The sequence below is a fragment of the Eutrema salsugineum genome, unplaced genomic scaffold (genome assembly GCF_000478725.1).
Source record: "Eutrema salsugineum unplaced genomic scaffold, Eutsalg1_0 scaffold_10, whole genome shotgun sequence".
Classification (NCBI taxonomy): Eukaryota; Viridiplantae; Streptophyta; class Magnoliopsida; order Brassicales; family Brassicaceae; genus Eutrema; species Eutrema salsugineum.
In genome coordinates, this window is record NW_006256908.1 from 4,868,121 (window position 1) to 4,892,932 (window position 24,812).

Genomic DNA, 24,812 nt, shown 5'->3' on the forward strand with positions numbered 1-24,812 from the left:
ATGTTTTAACAAAAATGGTGTTTATTAAATCTTGGTATGCATTATTCAGTCGACACAGAGTACATAGGTTCATTGTGATAATTGTGTTTAAGCAAAATAGGTGAAAATTCTTAGCATGATGGCAAATACTCTAAAGAGTGAGCTAATTGTGTTTTAACAATATAGGTGTTAATTAAATCCTTAATATTTCATTATTCAGTCGACACAGAGTATATAGGTTCATTATGATAATTGTGTTTAAGCAAAAGAGGTGAAAATTCTTAGCATGATGGCAAATACACTAAAGAGTGGGCTAATTGTGTTTTAGCAAAATAGGTGTTTAAATCTTAATAATCATTAGCCAGTCTACGCAGAGTGCATAACTAATAATGAAACCGATAGTTACAGGAACTATAAAAAAACTTAGTAGAAAGTAGAAAAGTAAAAACAGCAACAGGAAGTTGAATCTTTGAAGTTGAGATCTTTGTGTTGTGTTTCTTCAATATGCTTCTTCTTGCTCGTACTCAGCTTCTTCGTCTTCATATTCTCCTTCTTCATCAGCCGTGGCATCTTGATACTGCTGATACTCAGAGACAAGATCGTTCATGTTGCTCTCTGCCTCCGTGAACTCCATCTCGTCCATGCCTTCACCTGTGTACCAATGCAAGAAAGCTTTCCTCCTGAACATGGCCGTGAACTGCTCGCTGACACGCCTGAACATCTCCTGAATCGATGTCGAGTTTCCGATGAACGTCGAAGCCATCTTCAGACCAGTTGGTGGAATGTCACAGACGGTTGATTTGACATTGTTTGGAATCCATTCCACAAAGTAGGAGGAGTTCTTGTTCTGCACGTTCAGCATCTGTTCATCTACTTCTTTGGTGCTCATTTTGCCGCGGAACATAGCCGAGGCAGTGAGGTAGCGACCGTGTCTCGGGTCAGCAGCACACATCATGTTCTTGGCGTCCCACATTTGCTGTGTCAGTTCTGGGACAGTGAGGTTACGGTATTGCTGAGATCCACGAGACGTGAGTGGAGCAAATCCCACCATGAAGAAGTGGAGGCGAGGGAATGGGATCAGGTTCACAGCTAGCTTTCGAAGATCAGAGTTAAGTTGACCAGGGAACCTAAGACAGCAGGTTACACCAGACATGGTTGCAGAGATCAAATGATTCAGATCACCAACTGCACAATTCAGCAAACAAACAAAAATGTTCATGTCATTGAACAACTATAGTAGATGTGGATACTGCACAATTTAGCTGATGAAGACAAGTTTGACTCTGATCACATCAGCAATCCCATGATCGAATTATAGCATTTTCCATCATAGACATAGAATATTTACGTTCATGATAAATTTGCTCTAGCAAAGCATCAAACAAACGAGAGTAGAACTGTAGAACAATAGAGACAGGATTCGGAGAGCTTACAGCTTGGAGTGCTAAGCTTGAGTGTACGGAAGCAAATGTCATACAAGGCTTCGTTGTCAAGAACCATACACTCATCAGCGTTTTCAACGAGCTGATGCACAGAGAGTGTTGCGTTGTATGGCTCCACGACGGTGTCAGAGACCTTGGGAGATGGGAACACAGAGAATGTCAGCATCATACGGTCTGGGTACTCCTCCCTGATCTTCGATATCAACAAAGTTCCCATTCCAGAACCAGTTCCTCCTCCTAAGGAATGGCACACCTGAAATCCTGTAATCCAATACAAACAAACCATGAGCGGAGAGAGCCAAATCCCTAATCCACAATTACCCAAAACCCAAACAGTTCCAAATCAGAAATCTAAGGTGTACATCTGCAAATTCCAAAACAACCAAACACTAGCCTACGAGAATAGCGACGATTAGCGAAGAAAACCCTAAATCAACAACAGTAAACAAAGGATTAAAGGTTTAGAATACCTTGAAGGCAGTCACAGTTCTCAGCCTCCTTGCGAACAACATCGAGAACCGAGTCAATAAGCTCAGCGCCCTCGGTGTAGTGACCTTTAGCCCAGTTGTTTCCGGCGCCGGATTGACCGAAGACGAAGTTATCGGGACGGAATATCTGACCGTACGGCCCAGATCTAACACTGTCCATGGTTCCAGGCTCCAAATCCATGAGAACAGCGCGAGGTACGTACCTACCACAACTCGCCTCGTTGTAGTAGACATTAATCCTCTCAAGCTGCACATCGGTATCTCCCTGGTAACGCCCCGTCTGGTCGATTCCTTGCTCGACGCTAACCACTTCCCAGAACTTGGAACCGATTTGGTTTCCACACTGTCCTGCTTGGATATGAAGAATCTCACGCATCTTCGCTCGCGGAAAATTGAAAACCCTAGAACTGGATCTAAGCGAAAGAGAGAGAGAGAGAGAGAATTTGAAAAAGGGAAGAGGAGCAGAGAGAGGATCTTTTAGGAGAGAGGGGTGAAGAGAGGGTCCATTTATAAAGAAAAGGAGGTTTTAACGGCTAATATTTGGCAATTCAAAATCGGGATATGAGTAATCAACGGTGAAGATGCGGGCCACGTAAATCGAGGTGGCAACGGGTGGCAAAATTCAAAAATAAATGGCTCGTGAAAAAGTTTAATCTTTTTGAATTTCGTAATCTGTTTGTGTGGGCCCCCTTTCCCTGTGACAGCTGGATTCTACCGAGGAGCAGTTACTAAAACGGCGCCGCACGTGCTTTTCGTAGAGAGAATAAGCAGTTCCAAAATCCAACCTGGCAATCGCACGTGAGACTTCTTATGGGCCCATTTTGAGTTTGGGCTTAACCTTTCCCTTAAAAACTCAATTCGTTCTAGACTAAAACATCGTGATGTTCTACAGCAAAAGACTCCGACGCCACGCATGCTTTCCTAAAGTTAAACGCCGTCGTCTGGGATGTTATATCCTAATTGAATATGCTTATTGGAGCCTGAACCGGAGCCTAACCAACAAAATACAGGCGATCGGAAAAAAAAATGTCAGATTCAAACTTTGCTTGACGCTGAAATTGTTCATCGGAAATTTGCTTGAAGATACGAAACGAGAAGCAGAGAAGATATCGGACGAAGTGAGTTGAAGAAGAAGAAGATGTCTGTGCAAGAGTACTTAGACAAGCACGCGCTCTCTCGGAAAATCGAAGACGCCGTCAATGCAGCCGTTAGGGCTAAAACCTCAGATCCTGTTCTCTTCATCGTGCGTTTCCTTCTCCATTTCTGAATTTCGCCTACATCGAAGTGCAATTGTGTTGCCTTACTTGTGAATCTGAACAATATTCTGTTAGCTTCCGTGTTCTCATCGAATTTCATTGGAAAATGTTCAGGCGAATCATATGAAGAAAGCTGTTTCATCTGTGATCACGAAAGTCAAAGCACGACAGATCCTTGATAGCAGAGGAATTCCAACAGTCGAAGTGGATCTGCACACTAACAAAGGCGTTTTCCGTGCTTCTGTTCCCAGTGGTGATTCTTCTGGAACGTGAGAATTCGTTAAACTCTTACTCTCATCTGTTTTTTCATTTCATAGATTAAGCCTGACATGAGGAGATTGTTTCACTGATCCAAAGGTATGAAGCTATTGAATTACGTGATGGGGACAAAGGAATGTATCTTGGAAACAGTGTGGCTAAAGCTGTTAAGAACATAAATGAGAAAATCTCCGAGGCCTTGATCGGTATGGACCCAAAACTTCAGGCTCAAATCGACCATGCAATGATAGATTTGGACAAAACTGAAAAGAAGGTAGGTGGGAACTCTGTTGCCTCTGATATTTGGAAATGTTTAAGATTGTTAACAAATCAATGGAATCTATAACTTTGGTATGGTTTTGTATATTTTCCTCACGATTTTGTTGTGAATTTAATTATCTTGCAGAATGAACTTGGAGCCAATGCTGTACTAGCTGTGTCCATTGCTGCATGTAAGGCTGGAGCTGCTGAGAAAGAGGTATGACGTATTCGGAACATTTGCTCTTATCCTATGTATTTCATGCTTATTCTGATAGAAGCTATATATCAGGTCCCTCTGTACAAGCACCTTTCTGATCTTAGTGGCAGAGCAAACTTGACGTTACCTGTACCTGCATTCACTGTTTTGAGTGGTGGGAATCATGCCTCGAACAATTTTGCCATTCAGGTACATTCAAAATTGAGTCCATTATTAGTGTTTCTGTTCTACCTCTTTCTCATTCTTTTGCTTTTGGTTTTCAATCATAATTTACATGTCATGATTTTTGTGTCTTTATATTGTTAGGAAATTATGATTCTCCCAATTGGAGCATCTAGATTTGAGGAGGCCGTGCAATGGGGATCTGAGACATATCATCATTTAAAGGTCAGTTTTCAAAGATACGGCCTTATTTTGCATTTGTAACTTTGTATATAGAGGTGAGATGTAATCTATTGCTGTTTATGGCAGGCTGTCATTACAGAAAAGAATGGTAATTTGGGGTGTAATGTTGGTGACGATGGTGGCTTTGCCCCAGATATCTCGAGGTATTTATATTTTCCCTCTGTGATGTTTAATCTTCTTGCATTCTGTAGATTTTCGTGACTACGTCAGTCGAAATATGAGAAAATTGTGTTATTGTTTCCTTATGTACACTATTGCAACTGTATGCAGCCTCAAGGAAGGTTTGGAGCTTGTAAAAGAAGCTATCAACCGAACAGGATATAGTGATAAGATAAAGATAGCAATTGATGTTGCCGCCACTAATTTTTGTATAGGTATTATTCTGCTTCATGGCAAAACTGGTTCTACGTGGCTACATTTAATCATGGATAGTCTTGGTTTGGTTCTAGGCGTTGTCATTCACAACTGGCTGGTAGAGAAACGATGTTAAAATCAAAGTGACTAATCGAGATCATGCTTTTTGCAATTTTGCACTATGTTATACTTTTCATAGATTTTTTGTACCTTGTTGAATGCTTCGTTCCTGAACAGGCACCAAGTATGACCTAGATATCCAATCTCCAAATAAATCTGGGCAAAATTTCAAGTCAGCAGACGATATGATAGACATGTACAAAGAACTTTGTGCTGGTATGTCTGTGCCTGTTTTGCAAGATTTTCTTTTTGGGTCTAGTTTAGAACTCTGACGAGCATTTTTTCTGTGTGGTCTTCTTATGGAATTAGAGTATCCAATTGTGTCTATAGAAGACCCGTTTGACAAAGAAGATTGGGAACACACCAAGTATTTTTCCAGTCTTGGAATATGTCAGGTCCACTCGATTTCCCCTGTTATAAACGATTAACTTAGATTATGTGTTGTTTCACATCAAATTATCTTCTGAATCTTTTAACGGAATCAGATCTTTACAGTAAAACAAACTAGGCTAACAATGCCAAAAAGGAACTTAAAATCTGTTTGTACGATCATTTCCCTCTTCTAACAGTATGATACCATTGCAGGTGGTAGGTGATGATTTGTTGATGTCAAATTCAACACGTGTTGCACGGGCAATACAGGAATCTTCTTGTAATGCCCTTCTTCTCAAGGTATATCTTTTGAGCTAATTTATGTTTTTGTAAACACTATTATGTTGCATCTGCTAGCATGGTAAGATAGATACACTACTGCCAAATGACAAAGACATAATGTGCATACCGTGATACAGGTGAATCAGATTGGTACAGTAACAGAAGCCATTGAAGTAGTAAAACTGGCAAGGGATGCTCAGTGGGGTGTGGTGACATCTCATAGATGTGGAGAAACAGAGGACTCTTTCATCTCTGACTTATCCGTGGGCCTTTCAACAGGTGTGATCAAAGCTGGTGCTCCTTGCAGAGGAGAACGTACTATGAAGTATAACCAGGTCTGTATATGGGACTAGACTTCTCATCATTAATTACTTGGATTAAACCGTTAGACTTTTGGCGCTTAATTTAGCTTTCAAGTAGCTGAGTTAGGTCGCGGGATGTGAATCTTTAGCAACAGCCTAGGCCAAGTTTCAGTTTCTTCAAGTTATTGATAGTGCAGCCTTAGATTATTTGTAGACACAATCATTTCCCTCAGTAAGGTAGTCATTCAGTTTGGAATAGACATGTACATTTGGTTTGCTAGATAGTTGTCTCTATTCATGTTTAGCGTTTTCATCGAAAGCACACTATAAAAAGCGTATAATTACGGTTGAAATCTTCCTGCAGTTGCTTCGGATCGAGGAAGAGCTCGGAGAACAAGCTGTGTATGCTGGAGAAGACTGGAGGCCACGTGTGATATAAAATGTTACACTTCTCGTCTTACTCGATTGCTCTTGAACCATTTTTTGTTATGCTGATAGATTTGTCTTCAAAGTTACAATTTTTTTTTGTCTTGCCATTTAAAGAACAAAAAAGAAAAAAGAAAAAAAAGCGTTAAACAGGTTTCTCCAAATTGCAAAATGCAAATCAAGCCAAACTTGGTTATCTAGCATTACCCATAGTAAATCCCAAAAAAAAAAACAGCTAAATCTAGCACACATAGTAAATCCAAACATGTAAATCTAGATAGACATCTTAAACAAAGATTCTACAAAGTAAAGACATTCATCATCACTAGCCAGAAACAAATGTGTTAGGCATTAGCGTCTTCTTCTTCTTCGATCTTAGGCGCCAAATAGTATCGAATGTAACCCATCTCAGCCACCTTGTACTCTACAACGACAGGTAACTCCGAGGACAAACTGATTGTCACGGTTTCAGACAAAGGAGTCGCCTTTGTGAAGGAATTCATGTACCTCAACGCGAATGAAAGTGACACAGGCTCATTCATCTCTATCACAATTGCATCTTCCGGCTGCAAAACACACATAGAAAACATAAAGTCACTTCAATGTCGCATTTGATAGATAAAAACAAAAAAAAAAGCTCGAGATAACTTTGTGACTATTCATACTTTGTCTACAGTAGTGTTCTGCCTCAGTACAATGTTCGCTGTCCCGATATCACCTGCTGTTGAAAACTTCACCCCTTCTTTCGTCACAGAGATCACAACTGCAATCACACAACATCAAAACCAGAATTATGTTTTGGATAAAAACTCAAAACGACCAATCTTTGACAAGAAACAAATGTGCATTTACCTGTGTCACCAATGGTACTGAGATCTTTGCATATCCTGGAAAATTCACCAGAGGGCATTCTCACAATTGAGTGGTACTCAGCGTCAGGGATTCCTAAATGCTCACTGTCAATATCCATCAGTTTCATCTCAAAGTCTGCAATCTTGTCTTGCGCTGCATCATCAACATACTCGAACCATGAGATTATTCACACTTTTAACATAGTCTACATCAATTAAACTTCTTTGGCTTCTTTTCTCTAAACCAAGTATCCCAATCATTTTCATCAATCAACTTCTAGTTCTTGGCAAATGAAACCCATTAATATGCCTAGGAAACGTAAATCGATCTGGGGGGTAAAAGGGTAAACTTACTTGGGCTCTCGAACATGAAAGTGACGGTATCGCTTCCATCGTCGGCCTTGATGGTGATGATGTCATCATTTCCAGCACATTTGAGCATCTTGGACATGTTTCCCAGATTCATCCCCATGGAGAGGTTCCTATCGCACCTGTAGTGCTCGAATCCTTCGGATCTCAGGAGAAGAGAAACCAGCGCCACGTGGCTCGAGTCCATGGCCTGGAGCGAGAACCCTGTGCTCGAGCAGTCGAAGTTCGCATCGTTCACCAGATCCTTGACTGATTCTAGAACCTTCTTTAGCAGAGAGCCTTGAACTAACCGAAGCTCCAACATCTTCTTCTTCTCTCCTGGGGAATTGTTGAAAATTGGTCAGCGTTCGAAGGAAGATTTGCGAAATGGTGTTCGCGGGAATCGATGTAATACGCCTTGATTTTGTGGCGGTATTTTAGCAATTTTAGGGTATTTTGTTCCCGCCTCTGGTTTAGTGGGCTGGCGAGGAATAATCACGTGTGTGAGCATGCATAGCAGTTTCGGTACACAACACTTAAGCCTTCTTTTGGGTTTGAAATGGGCCACAACTGGCCAACATTTCAGAAACAAGGGAGATTTCGAAAAGAAAAATCTGGTGTTAAGGTCGGTTGTGACCGGTTTAGCTCGGTTTTGACTTTCCTCTACATTTAGTATCTATTTTAACTGACAGAATACATCTTGAAGTTGGTTTTTTGGGTATGGTTCGATTCAATTTCGATTTCTCATGTCTCAAAACTTTCGAATTGGGTTAAATTGAATCAGATTACTTCGGTTCGGGTTATGTACCTTCGTCGGTCACCAATTTCGGTTTAAATAAGAAGAAGATATTTTTGACGATATTTAATATTCTCGAAAACAAACAAAGCGAAAGCAAATCTGCTCTCTGCCCTACGATATTCCGCCCATTCCGGTCACCTTCGTGCTCGAGACTGATATCGAGAGATCAACAGAGGAAGTAAGAGGAATCAAGGAATGGCGCATAGAATCCTGAGAGATCACGACGCTGATGGATGGGAACGCTCTGATTTCCCAATCATCTGCGAGTCTTGTCTCGGTGACAATCCTTACGTGCGAATGGTATTTCTCCGCTTTAATCTCCTCGAAGAAATTCAAAATTTTAGCTTTATTTTGCTTTGTTTATAGCGATTCCTGAATCTTCATTAGGATCTCCTTTCTTCATCCATTTTCGTGAGTGCTGGAGCTGTAAAATTTAGTGATTTTGAAATTAGGGTTTAGGCGATTTTGAGTACAAGTCGTAACCGTTAGTTTATCTCTGAATTTATGGATTTATAGCTGGAATTGATATCTGCTTTTGGTTCTCATCGCTTGCGTCTGTAAATCTTGTTACGATCCTGCGTTTGCGTCCCGATAATGTAATTTATTGCTTTCAGATCCAATTGATTACTTCCTGTTTCATTGATGCATTGTGGCTTTTTGATATGTAGACAAATACGGATTATTATGATAAGGAGTTCAATATCTGTACCTATTTGATTGATGTATTGTGGGGTTTTTTTTTTGTATGAAGACAAAGGCGGATTATGATAAGGAGTGCAAGATCTGTACCCGACCATTCACGGTTTTCAGGTGGAGACCTGGCCGGGATGCTAGATACAAGAAAACCGAAGTTTGTCAGACATGCTGCAAACTCAAGAATGTGTGCCAAGTCTGTCTCTTGGATCTTGAGTATGGTCTTCCAGTTCAGGTCAGAGACACGGCGCTCAACATTAGTACTCATGACTCTATACCGAAAAGCGATGTGAACAGAGAGTTCTTTGCTGAAGAGCATGATCGAAAGGTATGACTCTATGTCCAAGCTTCACTCTAACTAGTTATTTTTTAGTATTGATTGGTTTGAGATTTGGTAATACTGTAATGGGATCATGTTGTAAAGCTAGTTTATTGTAGCTTGCTGAAATGATGTTGCTTTCTTATGCAGACGAGAGCTGGACTTGATTATGAATCGTCTTTTGGGAAGATTCGGCCTAATGATACCATCCGTATGCTTCAAAGGACAACGCCATACTACAAAAGGAATCGAGCGCATATTTGTAGTTTCTTCATTAGGGGAGAGTGTACAAGAGGTGCCGAGTGTCCATACCGGCATGAGATGCCTGAAACAGGAGAGTTATCCCAGCAGAACATAAAAGACCGTTACTATGGGTAAGCTAAACTACCGACTTTCATTTACTTCTATTATACTGTAGGGTGATCACTTTGAGTTACACCACAACTTTTGGGCCTAAATTTGCTAAATTGCATCTCATGTTGGTGATTTTGGAACTGTTTTCTCATCTATTTCTTCACATTTTGCAGTGTGAACGATCCAGTAGCATTGAAGTTACTTGGAAAGGCTGGTGAGATGGGAACTTTGGAATCTCCGGAAGATCAAAGCATCAAAACGCTTTACGTTGGTGGGCTAAACTCTCGAGTCCTTGAGCAAGACATACGAGATCAATTCTACGCCTATGGAGAAATAGAATCCATCAGAATCTTGGCCGAGAAAGCATGTGCGTTTGTCACCTACACAACCCGAGAAGGAGCAGAGAAAGCTGCAGAAGAGCTCAGCAACAAGCTAGTCGTCAACGGTCAGAGGCTTAAACTCACTTGGGGAAGACCTCAAGTTCCTAAAACCGATCCAGAGGGTGGCTCTGGTGGTGCGGCTCACAGTGGATTGCTACCTCGAGCCGTGATATCTCAGCAGCATAATCAACCTCCACCGATGCAGCCTTACTATATGCACCCACCCCCACCACAACCTCCTCATCAAGACAGACCCTTTTACCCATCAATGGATCCTCAGAGAATGGGTGCAGTCATTTCCTCACAAGACAGCGGTTCAGGCACTAGCGACAACAGGGGAGCTTCTTCTTCTTCTTACCCGATGCAACCACATGGTCACTATCCGCACCAGCCGTATCCGCCACAGCCATATGGAGGATATATGCAACCACCTTACCAGCAGTATCCTCCTTATCAACATGGCCCACCACAAGCTGCTCAGCCTTATCCGCAACAACCGGGTCCTGGTCCAAGGCCCAATCCTCCTCCTCCGAGCTCAGTCTCTGCTCCACCACCTGACTCTGCGTCTGGAGCTCCTTCAGGATCATCCTCTCAGCAATCTACTGAAGCTGCTGTTACTGATTCGTCTTAATAGAAACCGTTGTCAGTTATAATGTACTCAAAATTTCTGATTCTTGCGTTCTGGATTTTTTGCTTCTGCTGTTGAATTAGTTTCCAGTGCATCGACAATTCCAGCAATATGTTGTGTTTAATTTTATGATGGAACTAAGAGAAGAGAGTGTTTTACAGTTCTTGTCGATTTCATAACCTTGATAACTCAACATCTACATTGAAGATGACCGAACAAATCCACAAAGGTTTTATCTCTTATAAAATATCATATACAAAGTAGGTCTGAGCACAGGACGAGTACTTGTCATTTTTGATATACTTGACTTGTTCCGTTCAAGTATTAAGATATTTGTACTTGTATTTGACTTGTTAATATTAAGTACTTGCAATTTCAATCATTTTTGATATACTTGACTTGTCCCGTTTAAGTATTAAGATATTTGTACTTGTATTTGACTTGTTAATATTAAGTACTTGCAATTTCAAGTACTTGCCAAATTTTTCATTACTTGCAAGTTACTTGACTTGTTCCGTTACTTGTAAAAGTACAAATAGAATATTAAAAAAACTAAAATTTCGGGTTATATTTAATTAAAACATATGATAATATTTAATATTTTGATTTTTGAAAAACTTTGGATATTAAAGTCTGGCAACTTATTTATCTTTTGTTAAACAAACTTTTCTTTTCTTTTTTATGTTGTAATCGATGTGGAATAAAATTAAAAAAAAATCAGAGATTTGAAACGAGTAACAGATTAATAAGACCAAGTAGTAACTTTTTTTTTAATACTTGATACTTGCAAGTAATCTTCTTAAAATACTTGATACTCCACTTGATCAAGTACTTGGTTTTACAGGATAAGTAAGTACGGGACGAGTACCAAGTAATTGTGACCAGCTTAATACAAAGGTTTTAGTTTCACAACCAGAAAGGAGGTAACGACTTGACAAATTTACCTAAACAACTTTAAGATCATATTTTACAAAACCAAAAGATTCGGACTCAGAGCTTGCTAGCTTGTCTACCAAACAAAGAATGTCGACCTTCCGCTATAATCTCTCCGGTCTTCTGGTTCCTCACTACAACGATTGTTCCTTTATAACCTCCTCTCTCTCCCATCACTCTCGATGTTATCTCCAACTCCTCCTGAAAACATATATTTCCATTTCAAAAATCATCTACATTTCTCTATAAGTTTTCAGAAAATCATGAGTTTAGCTTGAGAAAAAAAAAGCATGAGTAGAGTAGACTTACACCAAGCTTAGCTTTTGAAAGGAAAGCAATAGACATGTCCACTGAGACATTCATAGGTAAACCTTCTTCATGTACAACTGCTCCACCAACCTCATCCACAAGATTTGCAATCGCTCCATTTACTAATTCCCCGTCTCTGTTCTGCCATTATCAAACCCTTAATAGATCAACCTCAAGTCTCAAAAACAGAAATTAATTCCAAATTACTGTATCTACCCTCAAGGAGATATCTTGTTGATTCTTCTCAAGTTTCCAAGAACCACTTTTGAAACATAAATCTGGCTGAGTGTAGAGAACCAACTTTGGATCATACTATCACAGATTATTATCTTCAAACATCTCACAAAGATAAATAACACGTCTTTGAAGATCATACTAATGCCATTAAACCTCAAATTATCAAGCTCGATTACCCCCTTATCCTAATCTGGGTTCATCGACTCTGCTCTTTTAAATCGAAATTTTCCAAGACGCAATGATATTAGGTCGAATCTAACTAAAGCCATAGCAAATCAAGTAGTAATAGAAATTGAGGAAGACAAACCGTTAAACGAAGAGGAACCTTGAAAGTGCAGGAAATGAAACCCGGGACGACTCGGTTGACTCGGATTCCTCTGAGGCTGAAATCCTCATAGAAGCTTCTTCCTCTCACTAATCCCTCCACTCGCGGTGCCTCGCCGCCGTCGTCAACGTCTTCGCTGAGTTGCAGATACTCCCGAATTTTCTCCATCATCATTGTTTTTGTTTGTTCCAGTTTCCTCCCTAAAAAGCTGTTACATTTTTTATTTATAAAATGATTTTATTACGTGGAATATGGGCTTGATAAATGTTGACCCAGCTGATGTGAAAATTATTGGTGCCATTCCCATTAGCAAGGCCTATAATCTGTATTCACTTAGATGGCAGTTCACAAAATCAAGAAAATATACGGTTAAATCAGGATATCAAATAAAGCAACAGTTCCCAAATAATCTTATAGAGGTGGTTTATAGTCCGGATATTAAAGCACTACAAGCACATTCATGGAAAATAAAATGTACTCTAAAGTTAAGACATTTTATTTGGCAAATAATATTTGGGTGTCTCCCAGTAGCAGCTCAGTTACGTTCACGAGGAATACAATGTGACATGCAATGTAATCGATGTGGGGCAGTGAGGGAAACCATTAATCATGCTCTTTTTGAGTGTCCTCCTGTTTTACAAACATGGGCTCTATCCAAATACCAACGCCTCTGGGCGCTTTTCTGATGGAATCGGTTTTCGCTAATTTTGATTATTTTTTTTGAAGACTACCAAAAGAGATATGTGACACTCATTTCCCTTGGATTACGTGGTACATATGGAAAGCGAGAAATGAGAAAGTATATACAAATTTAGATGTGGACCCACATATCACATTGAAAATTGCGATATTTGAAGCGAATTTATAAGAAGAGGCACAAAGGTCAGAGGATGATCTAGCCCCACAACAAAATAACCTTCCCCATAACTGATACCCATTACATAGGGGAGATGGTAGTGTTATATAGATGCCTCTTGGAAAGATACTGACCCATTTTCCAGTTTAGGATGGTATTACTTTCATGAGGGAAATAGAGACAAATAATGGGAGCGAGAAATGTTCGGCGAAGTCTTACACCCCTTCATGCGGAGATGGAAACCCTCATTTGGGTTATGTTGTGCATGATAAGAAACCATAAGACAGAAGTAACTTTTGCAACGGACTGTTTGGATTTGGTGAAGATGGTGTCTACACCCGACGATTGATCAGCATTTGCTATATACACAGAGGAGGTTGTGAAGATTAAAAATAGCTTCAACTGGTTCACATTTTCACATATCTCATGCGTAAAAAATATAAAGGCAGACAATTTAGCAAAAAATGCTCGGATCTACCCTATCGATGTTATGTACGTAAACTCAGTACCTCCAGTTTGGATTGTCGAACCGTTCTAAATGTTTAGACTGTTGACAAAAAAAATGATTTTATTACATTTATCTAAGATTTTTTAACAGATCCAATATTTTTCATTATTCTGTTAAATATTTAACAAAAAAAATCTTTAACCCACTAATCGCGTTAGGATCGATGAAATATCTATTATATACATAAAAATTATAAACTTTGTTCAGGAACCGGAAAGTCAATAGATTTCTCCTAAATTATTACCTCGTTCTATATTCTCAATAAGTCCCAATACATCCAATTTAATGGATGTATTCAATTTAACTTTTACTTGATTTGTATTACAATATGGAGATATACAAGGTGCAAAGTCAAAACATAGAGATAGATTTGGTCTTACGAAACATAAAAAAAATCTCTGTTAAAACTGAAGAAAACTTATGATATCAAACAAAATATGAGAATAAACATTTTTATTAAATTTAACAGAAAATAAAAATTCCAATCCAAATGGAACGAACGCGTTCACTAGACCAAAGTCACAATAACAATACGTTTGATTCATTCTTTTATGATTATATCATTAAAAGATATACAAACATCTTATTATAGAGGTGATCCAGTAAGGACATGATTAAGACAAATGTCTTTGAACATCTTAAGAGGGTAAGCTCTGCCAGGATAGACAAGTAAGAGGCAAGTATCAGAAACTACTGAGAACACTGCTCTGCAACAATCTTTTGATAACTATCTGTAATCTTTATCGGATGCTAATTTCAACGAATCAAAACATCTTGGTATGCTTTTTATAATATCTGTTGGACAATAGTTCGGCTGAGCAGCTTCTGATTGTCGGAAAATCAATGCCGAGATTAGGAATGAAAAGAAAAACATCACTTTGGTTTGTGTAAGTTTCATTTTTGAGAAGATTAAAAAAAAAAAAGGAATTGGTTTTGTGGGTTTGGATTGTGTATTGCTGAAATGTGTTTGGGTGAAAAAAAAGAGTTTGTATTAGATGCTGTGTGCTGGAGCTTTCCTATTTATATATAGAAGATCGGTGAGGAAAGTTTAAGAAAGTTTGACTAGAAGAATCATTAAAAAGTTTATTATACTATTTGTTACCATAATATATCAAGATATCAAGATATTTACTTACTATAGTAGTATCATGATATTTAGTTACCATAATAGTGGCTTGATCCATACCATAATAATAGTATAATGATATTTAGTCGTCAACGTCTTCGCGTCCCCTAGACCAAAGTCACTCGGCAAAAATGTACATGGAATTTGTTTGGGTGTGACTTAACATTAACAATGCGATTTGATTCATTTTTTTATCATATCTAAAAAGATACACAAATATCTTATAATAGAGTTGACTGAGTAGGGACATTATTAAGAGAAATGTTTTGAAGATTTTAATAGAGTAAGCTCTGCTAAGATAGACAAGTAAGAAACAAGTCTCAGAAACTATTGAGAACACTGCTCTACAACAATTTTTTGATAGTCATTTGTAATCTTTATCCCATGCTAATTTGAACCCATCAAAAAATCCTAGTATGCTTTTCATATTGATTGTTGGACAGTAGTTTGGTTGAGTAACTTACGATTGTCGGAAAATCAATGTCGAGATTAGGGATAACAAAAAAAATATCACTTTGATTAATTTAGTTTCTTTTTTTTTTTGCTAAAGAAAAGTTTAATATATCACTCCTTCAATTTCTTAGTGATATATACTTTTAAAAATCTTCATGCATATTAAGAAAAAAATTTAATGTTCAACTTATATAGATTTTTACACTAAAAAATTTCACATGGCACTAAACCAATAGTAAGTCAAGGAATTCAATAACATTCAATAAATGCTTTTGAAAATTCGGATTTGATATCATTAATAGTAAAAAAATGCATTAAAAACTTACAAAAATCCATCTTTTTATATATTAAAAAGCTAGAAAATCCTTTCAATCAAAATCTAACAATAATTTTTTTTAAGAGTATTACAGGGCCTAGCCCAATGGTTAGTAACCTTTTTCGCTCATGAGAAAAACAAAGTTGAATAATAAAAAACCCAACGAAATGAAGTATTGCAAAACCAGCCCAAAACCATGTTTCTAGGAGTTTTTTTCGATATGCACTTAATAAAATAACTCTGAAAATACTATTTTATTAAAACAGAGCAAAAGCTATTAGAATGTTAGAAAAAATCCCACATGGAAAGTAGAGATAATTCTTAACAACTATTTAAGATTTATGGATCAAATTGCCAAATGATTTTAAGTTGATTTTTGTTGTGAATCAAGCACGAAAAAAGCAATAAAACTTAAAAAGAAATCGCAAATTGAGGCAAACACCCGTTTAGGGTTTTATTACTAGTTGTGTGAATGAATAATTACAAACACTTAAGCCCTGTATTTATAGCCTCAAAAAACCCGACTCTCAAACCCACTAGAAAAAGGATTTTCTTTTTTCCATGCCTATCAGGAAACCGTACCACACCCCCCAAGTGAATCCGCGTAAGCCCATGACCTAATGAAGCCCACTAGACCCTAGTTTATCTTTGTCACTAGAAACAACAATCTCCACCTTGACAAAGAATCTCCATAAAGTCACCTTCAAACTCCAATCACTTCCGGGGGGATTTCTTTTTCTTCAGCACTTGAAGACATGGAGCAAATCCAAGCAATGCTTGAACTTCTCCACAGTAACGGGCTTGGTCAATATATCAGCTGCATTCTCTGACGTGTGCACCTTCTCCAACAAGACTTCTCCAGATGCAGACAACTCTCTGATCTTATGAAATCTGACATGAATGTGCTTCGTCCTTGCATGATAGACAGACTTTGTTCTTGGCTAGAGACAACGCACTCTGGCTGTCGATGTATAGCTGAACTCCACCTTGATCAACACCCAATTCTGTCACAAGTCCCTTGACCCAAAGTGACTCCTTAGCTGCTTCTCTCATTGCCATATACTTAGCTTCTGTGGTAGACATTGCCACAACAGATTGCAGCACAGATGTCCAACAAATAGGACCTCCAGCAAGAGTAAAGACATATACTGTAGTAGATCTTCTGTTGTCTAGATCACCAGCATAATCTGAATCCACATATCCTACAACTGAGCCACACTCTTGACTACCAAACATAAGCCCAAGATCGCTTGTACCCTTTAAGTACCTGAAAATCCATGTGACTAACTGCTTGTGCTAAATCAGGTCTAGTGCACACCATAGCATACATCAAACAGCCAACTGCACTTGCATAAGGAACCTTCGACATATCTCTGATCTCTTGATCAGACTTAGGACACTGCATCGCTGAAAGTAAGAAGTGCATCGCCAAAGGTGTAGACACTATCTTTGTATCTTTCATGTCAAACCTGTCTACAATCTTCTGAATATAGCCTTTTTGAGAAAGCCACAATCTCCTAGAGCTTCTTTCTCTGCGAATTTCCATCCCAAGGATCTTCTTTGCAGCACCAAGATCCTTCATATCGAACTCATTCTTCAACAACTATTTCAGCTTATCAATATCCTCCATATCTTTCGCAGCAATGAGCATATCATCAACATAAAGCAGTAGGTATATGGGAGAATGGTCGTCCAGATACCTTACATAGACGCAGCAATTATACTCACAACTTTTGTAGCCAATCTTCACCATGTAGGAGTCAAAACGTTTGTACCATTGCCTAGGAGCTTGCTTCAATCCATACAGAGACTTTTTAAGTCTGCACACAAGCTTCTCCTCTCCTGGTTTCACAAACCCTTCTGGTTGCTCCATATAAATCTCTTCGTCCAGATCTCCATGAAAAAATGCTGTCTTTACATCCATCTGATCAAGATGGAAATCCCAGCTCGCTACTAAACTCATCACAACTCGAATAGAAGTGTGTCTAACTACTGGGGAGAATATTTTGTCATAATCAACCCCTTTCCTCTGTGAGTAACCCTTTGCCACCAATCTTGCCTTGTACTTAACTGGTTCCTTCTCAGACATCCCAGATTTTACCGTGAAAACCCACTTGCATCCTATTGCCCTCTTGCCTTTTGGTAAAGGCCTTAGATCCCATGTTTGATTTCTGTCTAGGCTCTCATTCTCTTCTGTCATAGCTCCAATCCAGAAATCTTTCTCAAGGCTTGAGATAGCCTCTCTAAAATTTGTTGGATCACCTGAGCCAACCATCAGAGCATAACTCGCCATGTCTTCAAACCCTAATCTTTCAAGCGGCTTAATGATACGTCTTGGTCTTTGAAGTGCCAAACTCTCTTCTGCTTTTCCATGTTGAACGTCCTACTCCACCTCAACAGGTTGCCCATCACGTCCTGCTGCTAGTCTAGTCTCACTAGACTCATCCTGTGATGTACCAGAATCCGTTTCAGTCTCAATGATCACAGGAACTCGATCTGATTTCGCCTGCTGCACCATATATTGCTCATCAAAGACCACATCTCGACTGAATACCCTCTTTTTATCAACAGGATCATATAACTTGAAGCCCTTCACACCTTTTCCAAAACCCAGAAATATGCCCTTCTTAGATTTTGAATCCAGTTTTGATCTTTCGTCACTTGGAACCAGCATGTAAGTTGGACATCCAAATATCTTCAAGTTTGACAGATCAATATCTGTCACAGTCCAAATCTCTTCAGCGACCTTCCCTTCTAAGGAACTCCTAGGCGACCTGTTGATGAGGTAGACCGCCATGTTTACTGCATCTGCCCAGAACTGCTTAGGAAGCCCTGCATTCAACCTCAAACATCTTGCCTTCTCTGCAATTGTTCGGTTCATCCTTTCACTGACACCGTTTTGCTGAGGCGTTTTCTTGACAATGAAGTGTTTTTGAATGCCATGCTCCTCACAGAACTTCTGAAACTCCCGTCAGTATACTCTGTGCCATTATCTGATCTCAGATACTTAACCTTTCTCTCCACCTGGTTATTTACTTCAGCCTTCCAAACCTTGAAGTTTGCAAAAACTTCAGATTTCTGCTTCATAAAGTACACCCAAACATTCTTGGAGAAATCATCAATGAAGATGACAAAGTACCTAGACCCTCCCAATGACTGTTCCCGAGTTGGACCCCACACATCGGAATGAACATAGTCTAAAAGACCCTTTGTCGTGTGTTGTCCTGTCTTGAACGAAACTTTGGACTGATTTCCCATCACACAGAACTTGCAGAAATCCATCTTGCAACTCTTTAACCCGTCCAGAAGACCAGACCCCTTTTATGGAGTTCAAACAACCCATGCTCTCTTATATGCCCCAGACGCATATGTCAAAGAGTTGTGCAATCGGATTCAGACACAGCAGCTGCAGCTCCACCTACAACTACACTCCCTAACATCTTATAGACGTTCCCAGCTGTCAACTTTCCTTTAATCACCACCTAAGAACCCTTACAGACCTTCAACACATCTTCATCTTCATCACCTCTGAGTCTGAATCCGTTTCTTTGAAGAATCCCCAAAGAGATCAAATTTTTCTTCACTCCTGAAACATGCCTAACATCAGTCAATGTTCTGATGATGCCATCATGCATACGGAACTTGATCTCTCCAGTACCAACGACACCGCATGACATGTCGTTTGCCAACTGAACAGATCCCATATTCCCAGCCCTGTACGTCTCAAACCATTCTCTGTGAGGAGTCATATGGAATGATGCACCTGTATCTAGGATCCGAGAGTCTGTGTGATTACCAGATGTCACAGCCAACAAATCGCCTATACTGTCATCTGAATCCTCCTTCTGAACTGCGTTTGCAGAACCAGATCCACCGTTCTGTTTCTTGTTCGTACAATCCCTTCGATAATGGCCTTTCTGACCACAACCAAAGCACATCGAATTTTTTCCTGGTTTAGACTTCGACTTGTCCCTTTTACTTCCATCCTGCTTCTTTTCCTGCCTTCCTCGTTGCTGGTTGCTACTCACGTACAGACCATCACCTTGAGACTTGTCACCCACGGTAGTATTTTGCCGCCTTTCCCAATGAGATTGCACCGAAGTACAAACCGTCTCCAGCGATATAGTCGATTTATCGACTGTAATTGCTGTCACCAACGTCTCGAACTGAGGAGGAAGAGAACACAGCAGAATCATGGCTTTATCCTCGTCCTCAATTTTCACATCCACACGCGTAAGATCTCCAATGATTTGGTTGAAATTGTTAATATGAGCAATAAGATCGCCTCTGCCATCTTCAGCCCAAATAATTTCTGTTTCAGATACAGCTTGCTGGATAACGATTTTGACATGTACATCTTCTCCAACTTGTCTCACATCTCCTTGCAAGTCGTGATGTTAATCACTTGATTTGTAATGTTGTCGGAGAGACAAAGTCGAATCGTTGAAACAGCTTGATCCTGCATATAGTCCCAATCATCCTGCTCGATCTTGTCCGGTTTCTTCTTTAACAACGCCTTCTTCATACACTGCTGCGTGAGCAGATCCTTGACTCGACTTTGCCATAACCCGAAATTTCCCTTCCCATCGAATCTAGGTATATCGAACTTCAGAAAGATTCCTTTCGTCATGACAATTCACGGAAAAACCGAAGGCTCTGATACCACTTGTTGTGAATCAAGCACGAAGAAAGCAATAAAACTTAGAAAGAAATCGCAAATTCAGGCAAACACCCGTTTAGGGTTTTATTATTAATTGTGTAAATGAATAATTACAAACCCTTAAGCCCTATATTTATAGCCTCAAAAAAACCCGACTCCCAAATCCACTAGAAAAAGGATTTCCTTTTTCCTTTTTCCATGCCTATCAGGAAACTGTACCATACCCTCAAAGTGAATCCGCGTAAGCCCATGACCTAATGAAGCCCACTATACCCTAGTTTATCTTTGTCACCAGAAACAACAATTTTAAATCGGAAGTCTATAGTTTTTAATATAGTATCAAAGTCCAGATTGGTCCCGACAAGCGGTTTCCCATAAAAAAAGTTTCTCACATTCTAAGTGAACTGTATAAATGGCTTCTCTTGTTGTGGTTTTGGTTTGAATTTGATTTTAGAAAATGTTCGGTGGACAAAATAACCAAATTAAACCAAATTAATCAAACCAACTGAACTTAAACCAACCCAAACCAAACCATATTCTATACATCAATCAATCGGTTGAAGTTTTTGTCAACCTGTATGGTTCGATTTGGTTCGGTTTGAAACCATATTCTACTTATTTTTCATACGTGAATAATTATGAAGCACTTAAGATGTCTTTTTTAGTTAATACTTGTCTTTTGAAACGCGAAAAAATAATTACTATATTTCCTGATGTGTTTCCAATGTCTCGGGAAAAATTGAAATTGTAAAAGTGATCCCAAAAAAGTATTATAATATCAGATTTCAAACGTTGACCACCTATAAAAATGCTAAGAAAGTTGCTTCCTATATATATGTTAACAAGAAGGAGCCCTTTGAATTTGATGATGACAATGAATACTCATTTCATTTTTCATAGGTGGAATGGAAGATTGATGGAAGGAAGATGTTTCTAACTACCACTAATGTTTTTTGCTATATTTAGGGTTATCGTTATCATCCTAAATTAATCCTAAATTATGTTTATTGTAAAAGATCTATGGTTTTCAAGTGAAAAAAAAAACCCATATCACGCTAATTCTACAAGTAAGCTTATATCTTAATCATTAAATAATATATATTTCATTTAAACTGCACAATATGTGATCAAATTGAATTCATTCAACTCATGCCAATCAATATGTAATAAACATATTTCCCTCATGAAACAAAATTGAATAAACGAAAAGAAGTAATGTGAAAACCAGCCCAAAACCATGTTTGGTTTTATTAAGTCACTTATTAAACTTTACATGTCAAAGCTCTTTATTAAAACAGTGCAAAAGCTATTGCCCAAAAAACCATCATAAGAACATCAAAAACATATATTTTTGGTTATTTTAACCAAAAAAAATGAAAACATTAGTCATAAAAAAAATTTAGAGGTCACTCACTTACTCTACAAAAATTTTATTTTAAATTGTAATATAAACTGCATGTGACTTTGGATATCACGCCATGTTTAGGGTAATGCCATGTTTTCTTCAAGAGACGACTCTGAGGAAAAGGAACGAGCAAACCGACTTTGATAAGCAAACAAACTTCGAAAGAAAACAAAGAAGCAAAAGAAAAATCAAGAGCCTATGATCCCTTTGAAGAGAAAAAACGTCTTAAGGAGAGAGAAGAGAAGTTTAAGAACTTGTATAGTGTTAAAATGTTGATGGAAGCAAAATTGAAGTCTCTATCCAAGATGCTAAAGGAGGCTGGGTCAGATGAAGTTTTTGGCAAATGTAAGGGGTATCTTGATGTTGTAGCTGAAAACTGTATGCAGTTTGATGAAGGTGAAACCACTGAGGTTAAAGAGACGAATTCGGACCTCATTCCTGAGCTAGGGTAAAAGATTCTTCGGCAACATGATAATTTCCACACCAAACAATGTGTGAATATAGAGCACTTAAGATAACATCTCTAGCTACTTGTCTAATCTCGAGAAAAGTTGAAATTTTAAAGGTCATCCCAAAAAGGTGCTGTAATTTCAGGTTTCAAACGTTGACCACTTATGAAGATGCTAAAAAAATTGCTTCATTATATATATTAAGAATAATGAGGACCTTGAATCGGATGATGACAATGAATACTCATTTATTGCCATCTTCATTGCAATGAACGCTTGGATTTTGAAAATCCAAAGGTGCCACTTAGGCCCTTCATTTCATTTTCTGAGTATCACTAATGTTTTTTTGCTACTTGTTTTTTTGACTAATCTATGTGTATTATTCCTGGCAGTTATCATGTCCCTTACTATATGTTGGGTTATTGTTATTATCCTAAATTATGTTTATTGCAAAAGACCTCTCGTTTTCAAGTGAAAAAAAAAAACTCATATCACGCTATTTCTACAAGTAAGCCCATATCTTAATCATACTGAGAGTTCTTATGTGGTAAATATTGTGATTCTGTCTGTTTCTTGTTACTAGTTTTTAGCTATCGAAACACTCATCCATCCACTGTTTGTTTGCTTATTTAGGAAGACGTTGTGCTGAAGTAAAAACCCAAAAATGTGCACTACTATAGTGATGCTTTGTTTGTAACCTCTGATGAATTTGAAGTTGTACTAGAAGCTTTTATTGAGAAAAGTCTGGTGTCTCCAGGATACCTAGCTCTCCAACTAATGAAGAACTGCGAGGGAAAGTTCCAAAAGCTGGGCATACAATGCTACTCACAGGTAAAGGTCGAGATGAGAATCTGACCCCATTCTTGGAGTTCCAGGACTCGGGCAAAGTCGAGCGTGAGGACTTGGGGTTCATTCGGACTGCTAAGAGCTTGGTCACCGACTTCATGGTGATAGAGATATATGATTATGTTATTTCATTTCATCAGGTTTTAGTTGGTTTTTCTTGTTATAAATATATTCATGTTTTTTTCTTTGTAGATATTCCCGAAGGAAGAACGAACGTGGCAGTAAGAAGATGAAGAAGATTTGCTTTGCTATATTTTGCTTTATTTTTATCGGTCATGTGTTAGTTCAATAAGACCATTTTAGAAGAGATAAAGGTTTTTCAGTTTAAACAATTTCGCAAGTTTTGTGCTTAGAGAAGCACAACATTTTATGGAAGTTTATTTATCTTTGATTATTAGTTATTAAAGGTTTAAAGTGCTACTTTTTCATCCATAAAGATTTAAAATGTGATTTTCTCTTATTTTATGAATGCATTCCATTAAATTATAAATATTTCATTTAAACTGCACAATATTAGACCAACTTGAATTCATTAAACTCATGCCAATCAATATGTAATAAAATATTTCTCTCAAGCAAAAAATATGCTATAACCATTGGTAAGTTTGAGAAAACAAAAATAATATACACATTGTTAGCGACACATGAGCTGAATGGAGTTGAGTGCCTTGGAGAAGCTGGAGAGACGAATGAAGGAGTTGCCCATTGATACCACATATGGAGGAGTTGCCCTCTGATTTGCTGGTCTCCCAATATTGTATTTTCAAAAATATTTCTTTCATAATATAATTTATAAATAAGTTTTCTCATTTTTTATATTTAAAATACTTATCCTATAATTTTTCATGTCTGGTTTGTTGGATTAATGGTAGATAATGCTATTTCCATTTTTTCATATATATTTATATTTTTGTTTGTAGTATGTTTTAGTGTTTAATAAAAATTTAATATATTTTTTTGATTTCATAAGTACTTAACATTGTTGAAAGTAAATGAATACGATGTTCTATAACTGAGTGATTTTTTTCTTATGCAAAACATACCATTTTGTAGAAGAATAAAATTATGCATTTTAGTAGAATTCGAAAATACTACTAAATTTTGAATAGCATCATATTGATTTAACTAAAACAATTGAAATAACAATTAAGCTGCTTTGGCTGGTGACTAAAATATTAACGGTACATCTACCATTCACATATAATTAAATGTAAACTGAAGTAAAATGTAAAAATAAAATGTAAAGTCTATTTTAAATATAGAATATCAAACATAATTTATTTATCACAAACTAATCAAACAAAAAACAATAGAAGATCACACATACACAATCCACGCATGCGTGAACAATTACAGTATGTAGTACTATTTAAAAAATATATATATATACCTAGCCCAATGGCTAAGTAACTTTTCTCGCTCATGAAACAAAATTGAATCATAAAAACCCAACAAAATGAAGTAATGCGAAAACCAGCCCAAAACCATGTTTCTAAGAGTTTCTTCGACATGTCACTTGTTAAAATTTACATGTTGAAGCTCTTTATTAAAACAGAGCAAAAGATATTGTCCAAAAAACCATCATAAGAACATCAAAAACATATATTTTTGATTATTTTAACCAAAAATAATTAAAATATTAATCATAAAAATATTTTAGAGGTTACTCACTTACTCTATAAAAAGGTTTATTTTAAATTGTTATATAAACTGCATGTGACCATTTCGACCCAAAAAAAAAACAAAAAACTGCATATGACCAAACAACTAGCATGTTTAACTTTCTTATTGTAACTTACACTGAAATTACAGAGCCCAGAGGCTTCTACAGTTCCGACATCGGTTTGATTGGTTT

General features: G+C 37.9%; 5 protein-coding genes and 1 pseudogene across 6 annotated transcripts; 2 read left to right on the forward strand and 4 right to left on the reverse strand.

Annotated features, from left to right (window-relative positions):
• Window positions 1–301: 301 nt before the first annotated feature.
• Window positions 302–2,393, reverse strand: LOC18027683 (tubulin beta-7 chain). The gene is made up of 3 exons (XM_006409949.2): window positions 1,892–2,393; window positions 1,413–1,682; window positions 302–1,164 (listed from the first exon to the last, which is right to left on the reverse strand). Exons 1-3 carry the CDS (start codon window positions 2,283–2,285, stop codon window positions 479–481), a joined length of 1,350 nt encoding a protein of 449 aa, XP_006410012.1. The 5' UTR covers window positions 2,286–2,393; the 3' UTR covers window positions 302–478.
• A 504-nt stretch (window positions 2,394–2,897) lies between these two features.
• LOC18027684 (cytosolic enolase 3) lies at window positions 2,898–6,295 on the forward strand. Its single transcript, XM_006409950.2, has 13 exons — window positions 2,898–3,152; window positions 3,280–3,434; window positions 3,523–3,697; window positions 3,830–3,901; window positions 3,974–4,090; window positions 4,208–4,288; window positions 4,373–4,449; window positions 4,577–4,680; window positions 4,898–4,996; window positions 5,090–5,175; window positions 5,366–5,452; window positions 5,572–5,769; window positions 6,101–6,295. Exons 1-13 carry the CDS (start codon window positions 3,048–3,050, stop codon window positions 6,173–6,175), a joined length of 1,431 nt encoding a protein of 476 aa, XP_006410013.1. The 5' UTR covers window positions 2,898–3,047; the 3' UTR covers window positions 6,176–6,295.
• A 45-nt stretch (window positions 6,296–6,340) lies between these two features.
• On the reverse strand, window positions 6,341–7,783 carry LOC18027685 (proliferating cell nuclear antigen 2). The gene is made up of 4 exons (XM_006409951.2): window positions 7,368–7,783; window positions 7,015–7,167; window positions 6,828–6,925; window positions 6,341–6,728 (listed from the first exon to the last, which is right to left on the reverse strand). Exons 1-4 carry the CDS (start codon window positions 7,684–7,686, stop codon window positions 6,507–6,509), a joined length of 792 nt encoding a protein of 263 aa, XP_006410014.1. The 5' UTR covers window positions 7,687–7,783; the 3' UTR covers window positions 6,341–6,506.
• Window positions 7,784–8,355: 572 nt separating this feature from the next.
• On the forward strand, window positions 8,356–10,694 carry LOC18027686 (zinc finger CCCH domain-containing protein 25). The gene is made up of 4 exons (XM_006409952.2): window positions 8,356–8,460; window positions 8,912–9,181; window positions 9,323–9,546; window positions 9,700–10,694. The coding sequence occupies exons 1-4, from the start codon at window positions 8,356–8,358 to the stop codon at window positions 10,535–10,537; spliced, it is 1,437 nt and encodes a 478-aa protein (XP_006410015.1). The 3' UTR covers window positions 10,538–10,694.
• A 637-nt stretch (window positions 10,695–11,331) lies between these two features.
• On the reverse strand, window positions 11,332–12,542 carry LOC18027687 (acyl-coenzyme A thioesterase 13). Of its 2 annotated transcripts, none has more exons than XM_006409953.2 (3): window positions 12,321–12,542; window positions 11,777–11,917; window positions 11,332–11,668 (listed from the first exon to the last, which is right to left on the reverse strand). In XM_006409953.2, exons 1-3 carry the CDS (start codon window positions 12,510–12,512, stop codon window positions 11,525–11,527), a joined length of 477 nt encoding a protein of 158 aa, XP_006410016.1. In that variant the 5' UTR covers window positions 12,513–12,542; the 3' UTR covers window positions 11,332–11,524. The 2 variants fall into 2 exon arrangements, with proteins under 2 accessions (XP_006410016.1, XP_024003885.1); XM_024148117.1 differs by having other exon boundaries at window positions 12,339–12,531.
• Window positions 12,543–14,288: 1,746 nt separating this feature from the next.
• Window positions 14,289–14,600, reverse strand: LOC112081545 (annotated as a pseudogene).
• Window positions 14,601–24,812: the final 10,212 nt, after the last annotated feature.

Coding starts and splice junctions, on each gene's coding strand:
- LOC18027684 (XM_006409950.2), top strand. CDS start 3,048: ATGTCTGTGCAAGAGTACTTAGACAAGCACGCGCTCTCTCGGAAAATC. Junction 3,153..3,279: donor CAGATCCTGTTCTCTTCATC/GTGCGTTTCCTT, acceptor GAAAATGTTCAG/GCGAATCATATGAAGAAAGC. Junction 3,435..3,522: donor AGTGGTGATTCTTCTGGAAC/GTGAGAATTCGT, acceptor ACTGATCCAAAG/GTATGAAGCTATTGAATTAC.
- LOC18027687 (XM_006409953.2), bottom strand. CDS start 12,512: ATGATGATGGAGAAAATTCGGGAGTATCTGCAACTCAGCGAAGACGTT. Junction 11,918..12,320: donor AGGTTCCTCTTCGTTTAACG/GTTTGTCTTCCT, acceptor TGATAATGGCAG/AACAGAGACGGGGAATTAGT. Junction 11,669..11,776: donor TTTCAAAAGCTAAGCTTGGT/GTAAGTCTACTC, acceptor ATATGTTTTCAG/GAGGAGTTGGAGATAACATC.
- LOC18027686 (XM_006409952.2), top strand. CDS start 8,356: ATGGCGCATAGAATCCTGAGAGATCACGACGCTGATGGATGGGAACGC. Junction 8,461..8,911: donor ACAATCCTTACGTGCGAATG/GTATTTCTCCGC, acceptor TTTTGTATGAAG/ACAAAGGCGGATTATGATAA. Junction 9,182..9,322: donor CTGAAGAGCATGATCGAAAG/GTATGACTCTAT, acceptor TTTCTTATGCAG/ACGAGAGCTGGACTTGATTA.
- LOC18027683 (XM_006409949.2), bottom strand. CDS start 2,285: ATGCGTGAGATTCTTCATATCCAAGCAGGACAGTGTGGAAACCAAATC. Junction 1,683..1,891: donor GAACTGTGACTGCCTTCAAG/GTATTCTAAACC, acceptor ATTGGATTACAG/GATTTCAGGTGTGCCATTCC. Junction 1,165..1,412: donor CAAGCTTAGCACTCCAAGCT/GTAAGCTCTCCG, acceptor TGAATTGTGCAG/TTGGTGATCTGAATCATTTG.
- LOC18027685 (XM_006409951.2), bottom strand. CDS start 7,686: ATGTTGGAGCTTCGGTTAGTTCAAGGCTCTCTGCTAAAGAAGGTTCTA. Junction 7,168..7,367: donor TTTCATGTTCGAGAGCCCAA/GTAAGTTTACCC, acceptor TTGATGATGCAG/CGCAAGACAAGATTGCAGAC. Junction 6,729..6,827: donor AGAACACTACTGTAGACAAA/GTATGAATAGTC, acceptor TGTGTTTTGCAG/CCGGAAGATGCAATTGTGAT.